Genomic DNA, 14,278 nt, shown 5'->3' on the forward strand with positions numbered 1-14,278 from the left:
AGGAATGTGATCAATTGCTAATTAGCAATCTAAAAAAAAGACCATTAGGTTAGGAGATCTGGTGGTTGATATAATGCCAAGTGGATTATATTTTAAATTTAAATAATTATTAAATAAAATTAAATAGTATTAATGTCGATTCTTTCTTATAAAATTATGCTAACATTTTAAATTTAAGTAACTCTCTCGATTTAAATTATTTTTTCGCAAAAAATATGTCAAATTAAAGGTAATTTCAGTTTTCGTATATGTTAATAAGCATATTTTTTTTATCAATAAATACATAAAAAAATTCAATATAATTCATGTAAAATCTCAATAAAACTGTGTTGATATTTTCGTGTACTTGTTTTAAAATACTCATGTCGTTGTGTTGATATTTGTAATATACTATGTTGATATAAAAAAAAAAAAGAAAATTATGATATGATAAAAGATTGACGATCTTACCCTTTTGTTGATATTTTGTGTACGATTTATTGAAATTCGTATGATTTAATCCCATCTACTCATTTTAAAATCTAAGGGTGAAGAGTTGGTCTTGATTTTGAATTATGATGCTATAAGCAATATAAGATTACTCATATCTCATATATGGCATATATCAATATCCGTATATAGCATATCTATATAATGCTATATACGAAAACTTATATTGTTATCGTACCAAATGTCATACTATTATTTAAAATTACAATATATATTAGTACTATTTATTTTAAATTGATGAGTATAGTGTACCAATATTTCGATATTTTTTTCGTCCATGAATACTTCCCATGTCTCATTGTAGTTGAGGAGTAAGATTAAGACCCAAAAATTGTAATATTTGTCAACTACTCTCCGTCCGCCATTAGGAGTCTCATTTCTTGGCGGTATGGGTTTTAAGAAATATTAGAAAAAAAGTTGGTGGAAAAAAGTTAGTAGAATGAGAGTTTCACTTGTATATATTGTTAAATAAAATGCTAATAGAATGAGTTGGTAAAATAAATCGAGACTCCTATTTGCGGACGGAGGAAGTACAAGTTTGAAATAAAATCAAGCTTTGATTTTAAGAAAATTTTTATTATGAAATTGGATTGTGGGTTTTTGCGGGTGGAATGATACTCCCATGTTCCCCAAATATAACAATTTTTAAAATGACACAAATTTCAATTTAAAATTGAGAAAATAAGAGAGAAAAAAGAAACAGTGTGTGCATGAAAAATGAATTCCACCTCAGTAGAGATAAAAAAAAATTCTTAAATGTAAAATTTTTATTTTTAGGGGCCGGACCTTAAAAGGAAAGAGTCTCTACTTTTAAGGAACGGAGAGAATATAAATTTGACATGATACAAAATTTGACCTGCTTCACCTATTGATTGCACATGGCATCAAGAAAAATAAATTATAATCCGTATATTGATCAGTGAGATATTTCTCACCGAGTTAAATTCATGTTCAAGATGAGCAGGACACTCAAAAAGATAGCACTATAACTTATCAACTGCAAAGGGAAAGGAAAAAAAAACTGTAACTCCAAATTTGCCAGTAATTTCGTGTGTTAAAGAAAACTGCAGGAACAAGAAATAGGGTAACAATTATTGAACATCAAAATTCATCTTCTAAGCTAAGGAAAGAAAAGGATGCCAGGGCAAATTGTTCATCGTCGTCACTTCACTCTTCGGACTGTCTCTGTCCCAGAACCGAAATATCCTCATAGCGTTTCTGCAATAACATAAAGAAGAAATTACTATACAATAGGTTCTTGTCTCATAAATGCTGTATTTAAGCAACTGTTTGATTTTGTGCTTAAAGAGACCTTAGCAAGATATTATGAGAGCGCAACGAGCTAAACTCTACGAAATAAATTACAAAACCTAAGTTGAAACCAGTTAAGGTTAGCAGCATCTTTAAATGGTCATATAATTCATTCCAGCTCAGTCTTAACCATAAACCCTAAGACACAATTTGCATCACAAGGGAAGGCTGATGATACTACTTCATGACATGTCCCAAGACGAAAGTATAATTGTCGAGTATGAAGGCATATCAGTTACAAAAACCATTACATCTTGATCAGAATAGTCATTCGTATATTTGTGCAAGCAAAAAACTAGAAACATAAGCAGGCAAAATCCTTATCCTTCTTAAAACTTAGCTGGTGTGCATAAAGATCTTGCTCTACAAAATGACTAGAAGCACAAGTAACTAGTAGCCCTATATATAGCATATATTCCATATAGACTGCATCTCCATCAACATATATTAGTCGAATCATAAAGTTATGAAGAATCATAATGATGGAGGTAGTATATCTGTAGTAGCACTTCTTAGTTCTTAATGATGCTAGTATGAGAGACAACTTTTAAATTTCAATCTATCCACACCAACACATATTACTCGAATTCAACCAAAAGGATATTCCTATACAAAAGAAAAAGGTTACATCACAGATTAATTTAACACACAAATAACCCATACAAATGTTATGATGAATCAGCAGCTTCTTAGAAGCACTATCATTTTATTACCTCTCAAAGACAGTTCCTTGAAAGCAAGAATTTAACTAACATATCAAATTGACAATTTCAAAAGCTCAATCAGTCGAACAAACTCCCACATATACAAGCTCAGTCAACATAATCAACAGAAAAAATGAAGTTACGCGATTAAACCACAACAATCAGCCAATTTAGTTAAATTAAAAAAAATCAGTAAAAGCAATACCCCAACGTTGATGTGTTCCCATAAAGCGTGAATTCCACGATCGACGGCCTAAAATTAGGGCAGAAAAACAACATATCAGATCAGAAACCCTCAAATCCAGAATCATAAATACGCAATCAAATTGAAGAAGATGATGGCCGCCAGAAAAAAAATCTATTAATTCACACAGATCATCACCAACTTCTCTTATCCGTCTCCCCAAATCCCCACAACAATTATAACGAATTAGTACCAATTTCTCAGATCCAATTCAATCCAGCTACCACGAACTCGTAAAAACACAAACACGCACACGCACACAAAATTAACAAAGATATATTTAAATCTAGATAGAAGATACATACGCGTTCACCGACAAAAGCGCCAACGAGGACGAAGGTGACATAGACCGGAGTGCGGCGCATGACCAATCTATACATGCCCTCCCACGCGCCGCCGCCCCTCCTCCTAACCGCAGGTTCCATTTTCAATAGATGCTTTTTTGCAACAGAAATCAGGCAGCGGGAGAAACTTTCTCTGATCTGTCAAACTCTGCGACGTGATGGAGGAGAAATGGTGAAATTTTTTATTTTTGATCGATTCCAATCTCTTCCACACGGGCTTCGGTGGTTAAGTGGGCCGGGCCCGAAATTTCGATTTTTTTGATAGGTATATATGAGCACGGCCCATTACCGTTGTAAGTGCACATTTTAGCCATGAGACAATACCACTTATTCGGTTTAATCGATTTGACAAGTTTAAATTTTTATGTTGTTCGACTCAATGGACGCATGCAGTCTGGTATATTATTAAGTGTTGGCTTTTCCCATGTGAGTAGATTAATCTATGGTAATCTTATACTTAAACTATTCAATCTCAGACAGTCATATGACAAGTTAATCTAGAGCAATCGAACGTCCTATAAGGTTACAGTCTTTTGTAAGTGAAATTATTTTGCCATTGCATGCAGGAGTGTGATCAAGTTTACTAGAGTTTGTTTACCAAAGTAACATCCAAATTTGTCTAATCTAACAATGAGATGATATAAATAGACAAAAATGTCTCGGGCTGATTGTACTTTTCTAGTGTACAAGTACAATGAAGCTTACTCAAATTTTGCTTACGCAAAATTCAAATTATATAGATCATGTGGCTTGACTTTTCAAAAATGAAATAAAATCGAAATAAGAATTACATTTATGAGTATAGATTTACATAATTTAATTATGATTTTCAAAATAAATTTCTATGTTGTTTATGTATGACCATTTTTTTCAATAGAGATCCAATAGTGTTTTAACTTTTAATCAATGAGTGCTCGTATGGAGGAGTACGTTATTTCAAGTATTTAATTAACCATTCAAAATTAGTGTGAATAAAATATAATGGGACGTGTTAAGCCTCTACAAATGAAACAAATATTTCTCTAAACTAAATTATTACTTGAAATAATAATAGTAATAAATAAAGTAGCACTAAGATAAAAAATATATATATATAATGATGCTAAATAATATAAGAGGCCAATGCTGAGCCTCAAATTTTTACTTGTATTGTGAATTTTTGCGACTAGAAGTACAAATTTTTGCACATAGCACTCAAGATTCAAGAAAAATATACAGTATTGTTCAGTGAAATATTTCACCTCGAGTTAAATCCATGTTCAAATGACCAGGACACTCAAAAAGATAGTAGTACGTACAACTTATCAACTGCAAAGGGAAGGAAAAAAAAACTGCAACTCCAAATTTGCCAGTAATTTTTGTGTTAAAGAAAACTGCAGGCACAGGAACGAGAAATAGGGTAACAATTATTGAACATCAAAATGCATCTTCTAAGCTGCGGAGAAGAAAAGGATGCCAAGGCAAATTGTTCATCGTTGTCACTTCACTCTTCCGACTGTCTCTGACCCAGAACCGAAATATCCTCATAGCGTTTCTGAAATAACATATTGAAGAAATTGCTACAAAGTATACAGAGGTTCTTGTCTCATAGCAGGTTATTACTATGAGAATGCGGCGTGCTAAACTATAAGAAATAAATTACAGAACAAAAAGTTCAGGGAACACAGAAGGATGTCATTCAAGGTTAGCAGCATCGTTCAATGTTCATATAATTCATTCCAGCTCGGCCCCAAGACAATTTGCATCACAAGGGGCCTCTGATGATACTTTATGACACGTCCCAAGAAGAAAGCATGATTGTCAAATATGAAGGCATATCCGTTAACGAAACCATTACAGCTTGACCAGAACACTCATTTTTATATTTGTGCAAGCAAACCAGAAACATAAGCAGGCAAATACTTATCTGTCCTAAAACTTACCTAGTTTGCATAAAGCTCTAGCTGTACATAATAATGACAATAGATCATACCTTGTACTTTAGTGTTTTCTATTATCAAGACACGTTCCTACAACCTGAGGCTTCTAATTCCATTTCCATTTCTATTTCAACTCCTACCTATCTGAAGTCTTGAACTGCACCTTCTTTTAATGATAAACACCATTACTAAAAACCGATCCCCTTCCAAAATCCTCATTCATCTCACTATATTGAGCAATCACCATTAACTTGAGCTTGATAAGTCCTTATGAAACAGAATATAATAGACAGATGTGCAAGCTTTAAATGTTGAATGCATAGATATCCTATGCACCAGAAGAAACCTCTTGTACTTCACATTTTTTATCAATATTATTAAGCAAAATAAGCCCTAAAGGGTTTAAAAGAATATATCCTTAGTGGCACTTCTTAGTTCTTAAAGATGCAAGTAATGAGAGACAACTTTTAAATTTTAATCTATCCACACACCAACACATTAATCGAATTCAACCGAAAGATATTCATATACACAAGAAAAGGGTTATCTTCCAGATCAATTTCCCATACAAATGTTATGACGAATCAGCAACTTCTCAGAAGCACTATCAGTCTATCATTTTATACCTCTCAAAGACAGTTCCTTAAAAGCAAGAATTTAACTACCATATCAAATTGAAAATTTTAAAAGCTCAATCAGTCGAACAACTCCTACGTAACCCAGCTCAATCAATATAAGCAACAGAAAAATGAAGCACGCGATTAAACCACAACAATCAGCTAATTTATTTAAATTAAGAAAATTAGGTAAAAGCAATAATACCCCAACGTTGATATGTTCCCATAGAGCGTGAATTCCACGATCGACGGCCTAATTTAGGGCATAAAACAACATATCAGACCAGAACCCTCAAATCCAGAATCATAAATAAACAATCAAATTGAAGAAGAGGATAACCACCGGAAAACTGCTATAAATTCACACAGATCATACCCAACTTCTCTTATCCGTCTCCCCCAATCCCCACACCATTTATAACGAATTGGTACCGAATTTCTCAGATCCAACTCAATCCAGTTACCACAAACACGTAAACACACACACACACACACACACACAATTAATAAAGCTATATTTAAATCTAGATAGGAGATACGTACGCGTTCACCGACAAAAGCACCGACGAGGACGAAGGTGACATAGACCGGAGTGCGACGCATGACCAATCTATACATGCCCTCCCACGCGCCGCCGCCCCTCTTCCTAACTGCCGGTTCCATTTTCAATCGATGTTTTTTTGGAGAAATTTTCTGTTTGACAATCTCTGCGATGCGATGGAGGAGAAATGGTGGAACTTCGAATTTTGATCGATTCCACTCTTCCACACGGGTTCCGAGTTCGTCGGTTTATTGGGCCGGCCCGAAATTTCGGACATTTTGATAGGTGTGTATGGGCCCAGCCCATTAGCGTTATAGGTGCGCATTTTATCATGAGAAAATACTACTACTACTCAGTATCCTACTTAACCGATTAGATAAGATTAAATTTTTATGAACGTTGTCCGATTCTATGAGTACGGTCTGGTATATTAATAGCACGACAATGACATGTACAATGAGCCTTGGCTTTTCTCACGTCACAAAATTAATCTATGGTATTCACCGTTCAATTTCAGACAATCGAATGACAAGTTAATCTAGAGCAATCAAACATCCCGTAAATTCACAGTCTCTTGTAAGTTAAACAATTTTGACATTGCACATAAGGAGCATGATTGAGTTGACTAGAGTTTGTCTCCTATTATTATTATCAATGCACATTACGCTTTGTGAACAAAATACCACACCGCTATACGATATCACAAAACAAAGTAAAATACGAGAAGCAGTGGATAAACCAAACAGCGCGGCCTGAGTCGCGTAGTGAGACTCGTCGTGTGAGCTGTGGATACATTCAAAAAGAGATAAAACTGTGGTTTGAGGTCTCTACATAGCCATAGGAAGATCCAAATTTGTCTGTTCTAACAAAGAGTAAGATGTATAAAGAGACAGAGAAGTCTAGCTCGGGTTAATTGTACTTTTCTGGTGTGCAACTACAGTAAAGCTTACTCACTCTTGATGGCATGGTATATGCGGCGGACAAACAGCAATGACGCTTGAAAACTCACGGCACCCAGCATCAAGAAAAATGCGTAGCAAATGCAGGCGTTGTAGCCGAAGAAGAAGACCGTCTGCAAGAGGCCAGCCATATTCGAATGCAGGTAGAAGTATATACAGTAGCAGAACATGAAGATAGCTGTTGAGCCACCGCGCATTACAGACCTACAAATTTGTAAAAGCAATGGCGGGTCGTAAGGGAAATGGTTGAAACAGGCAAAAATATGCAGTCCATGAAATGCCATAAACGGTAAGCACATATGGAAGTAGCCTTTCGAGAAAAAGTGTAGAAAACAGTGTTGTTGAGCATACCTCCACTGCCATTCGTGGTCTTCGACAGACAGTTGAAAATATGTCAACCCAACACTTAAAATAGCAGTGATCAAGATAAGGACTACGAACGTGAAGAATAAAATTCCTGGAGAGCTATAGAGTTTATAGCCCCAGAGTGTGGCATAAAAATGGTGTAACTCGAGAGCAACGGCGCTATAAGGTAGAAGACCTGCAAGAAACATTTGGCCAGGGGTCTTCCGGTACCAAGCCAATGAAGGAATCTCCCGTGGACATTTCGTAGTGATGGGTGATGCCGAGGAAGCAGATTTGTAGCGGTGTCCAAACACTCCTCCTAGGGCAAGTAGGGGAACTGATACTAGTATATATACAAGAACAATGACGCATATTGTTCCGAGAGGAAGAGCTGCAGTCACCCCGAAAGATGCAGCCAGTAAGTTTAGGGTGAATGCTGTGAAGAGCAGAGGACCTAAGAACAGTATTCCTGCGAAGAGGAGACTTTTTTCCTGCAAAAAATGTGCATTGGTATCCCATTTTTGTTGGTATTTAACAAATAATGACTTAATGTAGTAAGGGAAAAGCATCAATACCCTTCCAGTTTCAGCATACTGACTATAAAATGACGTAGATCTGTAGCCCGCAATTGCTGATGTAAGAATGTAAGAAATGAACACATAACTTGAGAGAGTACCACGGCTATACGGTTGGAAGACTCCCAGTAACGCCAAAATGAATAAAATGCAAAACCTGCGTGACGGGGATAAATTCGTTACTTGGATGATACAAGAAAACTATTAAGAGACTGCTTAAATAAAATATTGTCAGGGAGTACGATATAAAAAGCACCGTAGCCAAATTAAACGACGGTTGCATAATGGAGAAATTCTAAACTAAGAAAGAACCAGCTTGTTATATATAAAGAGCTCTTATATGAGTATCATTTATTGAGATATCAAATAGTCTGAAGGGAGACGCGAACTCAACTAATTGGGCTAGTGCACTATATGCCAGCCACCAAATATTGCGTTATGATGGAGGAGATTAGAAGATTAATGAAAATGACGGCTTACATTGTCAACAACTGGGTACCACAGCCCAAAACTGCAGAGAACAATGGTAGATTTGTTGGGCATCTGAACACGTCCTCGTGAATGTATTTCCAACCGACCTCTTTCTCCTCATCTTCATCTCCAATCGACCATCTGAAATAAATAATAGACGGCTGATTTTAGAACCAGGTGCGTGACTTCTATGTATTGCGAAACTTACACTGAAATGCAAGCACATAATTAGGAGCAAAAAGCAACGAGTACCACAGCACAGAAAGTTACTTTCTTAAGTCATTCTTGACATGCCGCAGCAAGAGCAAAGTAAGTAGTCCCGTGAGCAGTATAACTATGACAATAGAATTAGCGAATGAGAACCAATGACTTTGGTGGATAATATGCAATGAGGAAGCTCTGGCGTATCTCTCCATTCTGTTATCATATGGCATAGAGGTTCTTTTCCAGGATATAGAATAAGTGAACTCGACTTCAACATCAACATCTTCTGTTACATCCACCATATGACTTGGCTCGCTGAAGGCTTGGATTTCTATGACTTGATTTCCGTTGTAAAGAGCATCAAAGTGAACATTGGTAAAGAGTAATAACTTTTTTCCCTTGCTGTCGGCTTTCCAGCTTTCATCCTCAACTTTGCCGATGTACGCCCAAAGTGGAAGATCGTCATAGTACATGTTATAGTAAAAGTCATTAGTGATAGCATCCCTGAATTTTGTTAGATCACCCTTAGTCAGCTTGTTTGGGCAAACAACTGCACGGGTTGTGTTGACAGCAAACCTCAAATCATATAAAGCATTTGCTAATCGATCACCACCCAAAACTTCCCCAAAGCTTTCCTTCTTTTGAATCACCTGGTCTGCCAATGAGATAAATAGTGAGTTATGAAACTGCTTATTAAGGTATTTCATAGCAACGAGACAAATAAATTTGAAAATGCAAGAACGCCTTACATCTCAACAAGATCACCTGAAATAATTTAGTCTGGAAGAGGAAACAAATAATATATCTTTAAGCATGGTTTGAATTTTGAGCAAGATGTATTCTTACATTATGGACTGAATAGGCTCTCGAGATCTTATGCATGAAAAAGTGGAATCTACCATTCAGGAAAAAGAAGAAAATGTACGATCTCTCTATGCCAATAGTGGTAGACAGGAAAACTCAATGCTTCAACTCCAGATATCTTCATTGTCTCCACATTCATTTTTCATTTTCTTTTTTAAGTTTTTTTCCTTTTAGGTGACAATGAACAATATTACAACTTCGAACTGTATGTATTTGGCTCTTAGCAATGTTCATATATAATCTAATAAGCAAATGATTAATGATCAGTGATAAACCATTTTCAAAAGAAAAAGAAGAAAGAGAGCAAGCGTAAGAATTCTTCTACAATATACATTTAGCACTTGTGTCAAAGCGAACCTGGACGACAGAAGGGCAGCTCGTAATATTCATATGTTTCACTGCAAGCGAGTCGAAAGTAAAAGATATCAGAACAATTTGAATGCAAAAGGATCACACCTACTAGAATTATCAGAGTAAACAGAAGCTTAGAATTGATGAAAATGTGGAAACAATGAGGTTTTCTAGTCATAACAAAATATAATCCCAAAACAAAACAACCAACATTGATTGTCAAAGCTCCTTACAAACACCAATTCGATTCAATTGCACTGGATTTGAATTTGAAGTGCTATAGTAACCTCTCAAATAGCTAAATACTTTGCAAGTAAAATTTGCAATTTCTCGCTCGGATCTCGCTTCCGAGCCATGATGAATCAATGCATCATTAAATAACTTTGCGAAGGAATAAAAAACTCAAAAAAAAGCGCATCAAAAACCAATTAGTCAACGCCGGAAAACGAAAGACAACTAAATGCACCCCCTCTCTGGCATAATCAGATGAATGCTGACCAGTATCTACCAATATACACTAAAACAGAGCTCACAGCTAACATTAAATATGAATCGGTACCTAGGGTTGTGAAGGGGGCCGATTTTGTTGACGAAAAGGGGCACGCGATCTCCCACATTGTAGGTGTTGGCGCAATCAAGAGCGATCGGCAATAGGAGTAGCAGAGCAGTTACAAGAGCGGATTTCAAAAATCTCATTCTTACGCGATCTCGACTGTTCACTGATCTTGAACCCCGAAGGCGGAGGCCGGCGGAGGCGGAGCGGCGGAATTGAAGTGATAAATAACGGTCAACGACGGGAATTGAGTTCTGCACCGATTAATCTTTTACTGCTACAAATAAATCGCACTTTCTCAAAACGCTTTCAAGTTTATCTAAATTATTTTTTAAGTACTATTTATTTTTTTAAGTACAAAATAAATAGGAGTACTGCTTAGAGATGAGTAAAATATGGGTAATACGAATAACCAAAATTAAATGATAAATGCGATTCAGATATTTGGATCAAATTGAAATTCCTTTGTGCAAATTATAAATTTTCTGTTCGATCTGATTAGTTGTCAAAATCGGGGATAAAAATACGAAAATATGACTATTTATGTAATTTTATCTAAATATCATATTTAAATTAAATAAGCTAGTTTATTTAATGTTTTAGAGTACTGAAATGGTTATAACCTAATACTTTACAGTAGTGATAATTATTTACATTTATTTCAAATTTATTAATTTATTTGAAATCTTGGATACTCTCGATTTTTTTATTCAATTTGGATTTAGTTCGACACATTTCAAATCTTCAAATTCGGATTTTAGATATTTCAGACTGGTTTGGATACAGTGACTGTGTATTTCAAAGACTCAACTATATCCTATGTATTTAAAATAATTGTAAAACGTGGAGTATCATTTATATTATAATAATAATGATTTAATTACAGTAAAATATGATTATACATTTTATTTAATGCGTGAGGAATTTGGGCTCATTGAATATGGAATTGGATAGCCCATGTATAAGGTGACCAGTGATAGGCTTTTCATAACAATGGCCGTTAAATTTATTTGAAACTGTGGTTTAACAAAAACAAAATAAAATGCTAAATTTTGGGGCATTTTGATAAATAATACTCCTACTAACTGAGAAGAAAATCAAAATCCATATTTATTTTCTGTCACATTTATCTAGAGCTATCTTTCATCCAGTCCAATATGATATAGTAATTAAAAATAGGATAAGGTAGTTATCAATATTAATAAATAAAACTTTGAAAAGAATAAGTCAATGGATGTACATGAATCATGGCTGCAAATTTATTTATTTGTTCAATGCAGGAATTTAAGTTGCTTGAAGCACTAGATAATCATTATTGTGCAGATTAGTTTCTTAACAGTTGACTATAAGCAACATTAATATACTAAATTAAGCAGTTTAGATGTCAAAGAAGCTTTCATGAGCATCTCAAGCCACGTGTATTTATGAAAGTAATTATTCTACAAGCAAAGCATAAATCTCCAGACCCAAGAAGATCACAACTAAATAATTATCAAGCTTTTAACAAAAATAATGTGTCTATGTAACTTTAATAAATTAAAAAGCGCTTTGATTTTTTATGTAATTTCTAAAATAACTTTATTTTTTATGCTGTTTTTATCTTATAACATGGAAATTAATTGAGTGGTCAAATTTATACATTATACCATAAGGAAAGCATTGTATTTATTATTATTATTATTATTATTATTATTATTATTATTATTATTATTATAAACAAAGGAATAATAGTCAAGCACTAAAAAATATATCGAAGATTGGTTTATTCTATTAAAATATCCAAGAAGCATGTTTGCATAAGACTCATTAATTATAAAATAAAAAATGTTTCAAAGAAATCATGACTGATAGTATTTGATTTTTTTTTTCTTTTTTTTTGACTGATAGTATTTGATATGGATTCTAATTTTCATGAAAAAAAAGGCACACAAGTTTTCCAAATTAATGATGATTCATTTTAACACAAAATAATCCAAATGTTGTAACATACTATATATGCATGAAACTTTTAATGTGCCAATGTTTATATTTTGTACTTTTTGTTGTGTATGAATAAGCAATATAATAGTGAGTTGAGATGCATGAACACCTACTCCTCATATAGAAAATTCCTTACCAAAAATTTAAATTTATAAGCAATCATTAATAATAGTAGTGAGAATAATTGGTAGGGGGAATATAATAGGCAACAGTGGTAGATGAAACAAACACATATTTGTATTAAATATTGTTTAACCAATAATCTCTTCACGAATAGATATGGGTCCATCCACCGATGTCTAATTGTCTCTTCCTTCGAATTATTTTTGGTATATACTTTATTTTTGGTATATACCCCAAGTCTTAAAAACTCCAAGAAATTAAAATGATATCTATAACAAATTGTGTAAAATTAGTGGCATGCTAAGTAGTGCAACGGCATGAGATGATACAATGCACATATATTGAATACAATGGTTATTCGATTTGTTTTTAAAACGAAAATAAACTATGATTTAGATGTGTGGTGAATTATAAAATTGTCATATAATAATCTCCACTAGCAAAATCCAGAAACTTTATAGCAGTCACACCTAATTCACAAACTAGTGTTTTGTCCATTCACAATGATAGATATTCATAAAAATTATGTCCCATTCCCATAATAGAAATAAAGTCCCTATATTCCCCTTGATATGCAAAGACATTTTACATATTGGTCATATTTAGCTATGTTTTTAAAAAAAAAAAACATTATCCAGCCAATGTATGAAAATATTGGGAAACTATTTAGAATTATGCAATTTAAGTTTATTTAATTTAGATTTATGCAAGTTTGTCTATTTGCCATTCGTGGATATACTTTTATTTGTATAAATTGAAATTGAATATTTGTAAAATAAACATCTATTCACCCAAGTAAAAACAATTAAACTGAATGGCCTAAATATATTACTCCACATATCATCTTAAATGAATGAAATCCAATACGTGATGATCTCTCACCCCAGGCATTGATTTAAAACAATAAGAATTCGAAATAAATTCTATTAAGGAAAAAAAAGAACCTGATGACAAAGAATGGATGTTGACCTATCAACAAATGGGATAACACCAAACAAATCCATCTCAAGAATTGGATTAATAATAATCACAAGTGGAAGTTTTTATTGGTGATTGTTTTTAATTAATTACTACTATCTGTTTTGGTTGAAAGCCCTTTAAGCAACATCTTGATTAATAAATATTGTCAAGTATGTGAGTTGTCAAATTCTCAAAATAGCACAGAAAAGTAAACCCTTTCAACATAAGAGCATCCACAACGATGCTCGCTGGGACGGACGGCGTCCGTGCCGCTGGCGCGGCACCGTTGTCGCCGCTGCTGCACTCCCGCCGCTGGCACGGCGCTGCTCGATGCATCGAGCACGTCCGTGCCGCTGAGCAGGCTACGTGGCGCGTTTCTATTGACCAACGGATTATCAGTTGGAAATTCATTTTTTTTAAAATCGAAAATAATACCAAAATTTTTAAAAAATATATTTTCAGATTCCAAAAAATATGGCCGTTTTATTACCGTTTTTTCTGAATTTTTTTTAAATTTTTTGTATAATTTTTTTATTCCCAAAATCATCTATAAATGCACACATTCATCATCTATTTTTCACATCAAATCATCTCCCATTAATCTCTCATTCATATTTTTTCATACAACTCATCTACATCTTCCTCTCTCACTCAGACCCTCTCAAACGGATTTCACCGATATCATGACGGAAGCGGAGCGCAAAGAACAAGAATACTGCTACGA

The 14,278-nt window shown here is 34.2% G+C and overlaps 1 protein-coding gene across 2 annotated transcripts; it reads right to left on the bottom strand.

The window, feature by feature from the left end:
• Nucleotides 1–6,903: 6,903 nt before the first annotated feature.
• LOC121745417 (transmembrane 9 superfamily member 5-like) lies at nucleotides 6,904–10,776 on the bottom strand. Of its 2 annotated transcripts, none has more exons than XM_042139309.1 (7): nucleotides 10,498–10,776; nucleotides 9,945–9,985; nucleotides 8,790–9,378; nucleotides 8,529–8,660; nucleotides 8,049–8,205; nucleotides 7,480–7,964; nucleotides 6,904–7,332 (listed from the first exon to the last, which is right to left on the bottom strand). In XM_042139309.1, exons 1-7 carry the CDS (start codon nucleotides 10,632–10,634, stop codon nucleotides 7,116–7,118), a joined length of 1,758 nt encoding a protein of 585 aa, XP_041995243.1. In that variant the 5' UTR covers nucleotides 10,635–10,776; the 3' UTR covers nucleotides 6,904–7,115. The 2 variants fall into 2 exon arrangements, with proteins under 2 accessions (XP_041995243.1, XP_041995244.1); XM_042139310.1 differs by having other exon boundaries at nucleotides 8,790–9,373; nucleotides 10,498–10,754.
• Nucleotides 10,777–14,278: the final 3,502 nt, after the last annotated feature.

Source organism: Salvia splendens, chromosome 8 (genome assembly GCF_004379255.2).
Source record: "Salvia splendens isolate huo1 chromosome 8, SspV2, whole genome shotgun sequence".
Taxonomy (NCBI): domain Eukaryota; kingdom Viridiplantae; phylum Streptophyta; class Magnoliopsida; order Lamiales; family Lamiaceae; genus Salvia; species Salvia splendens.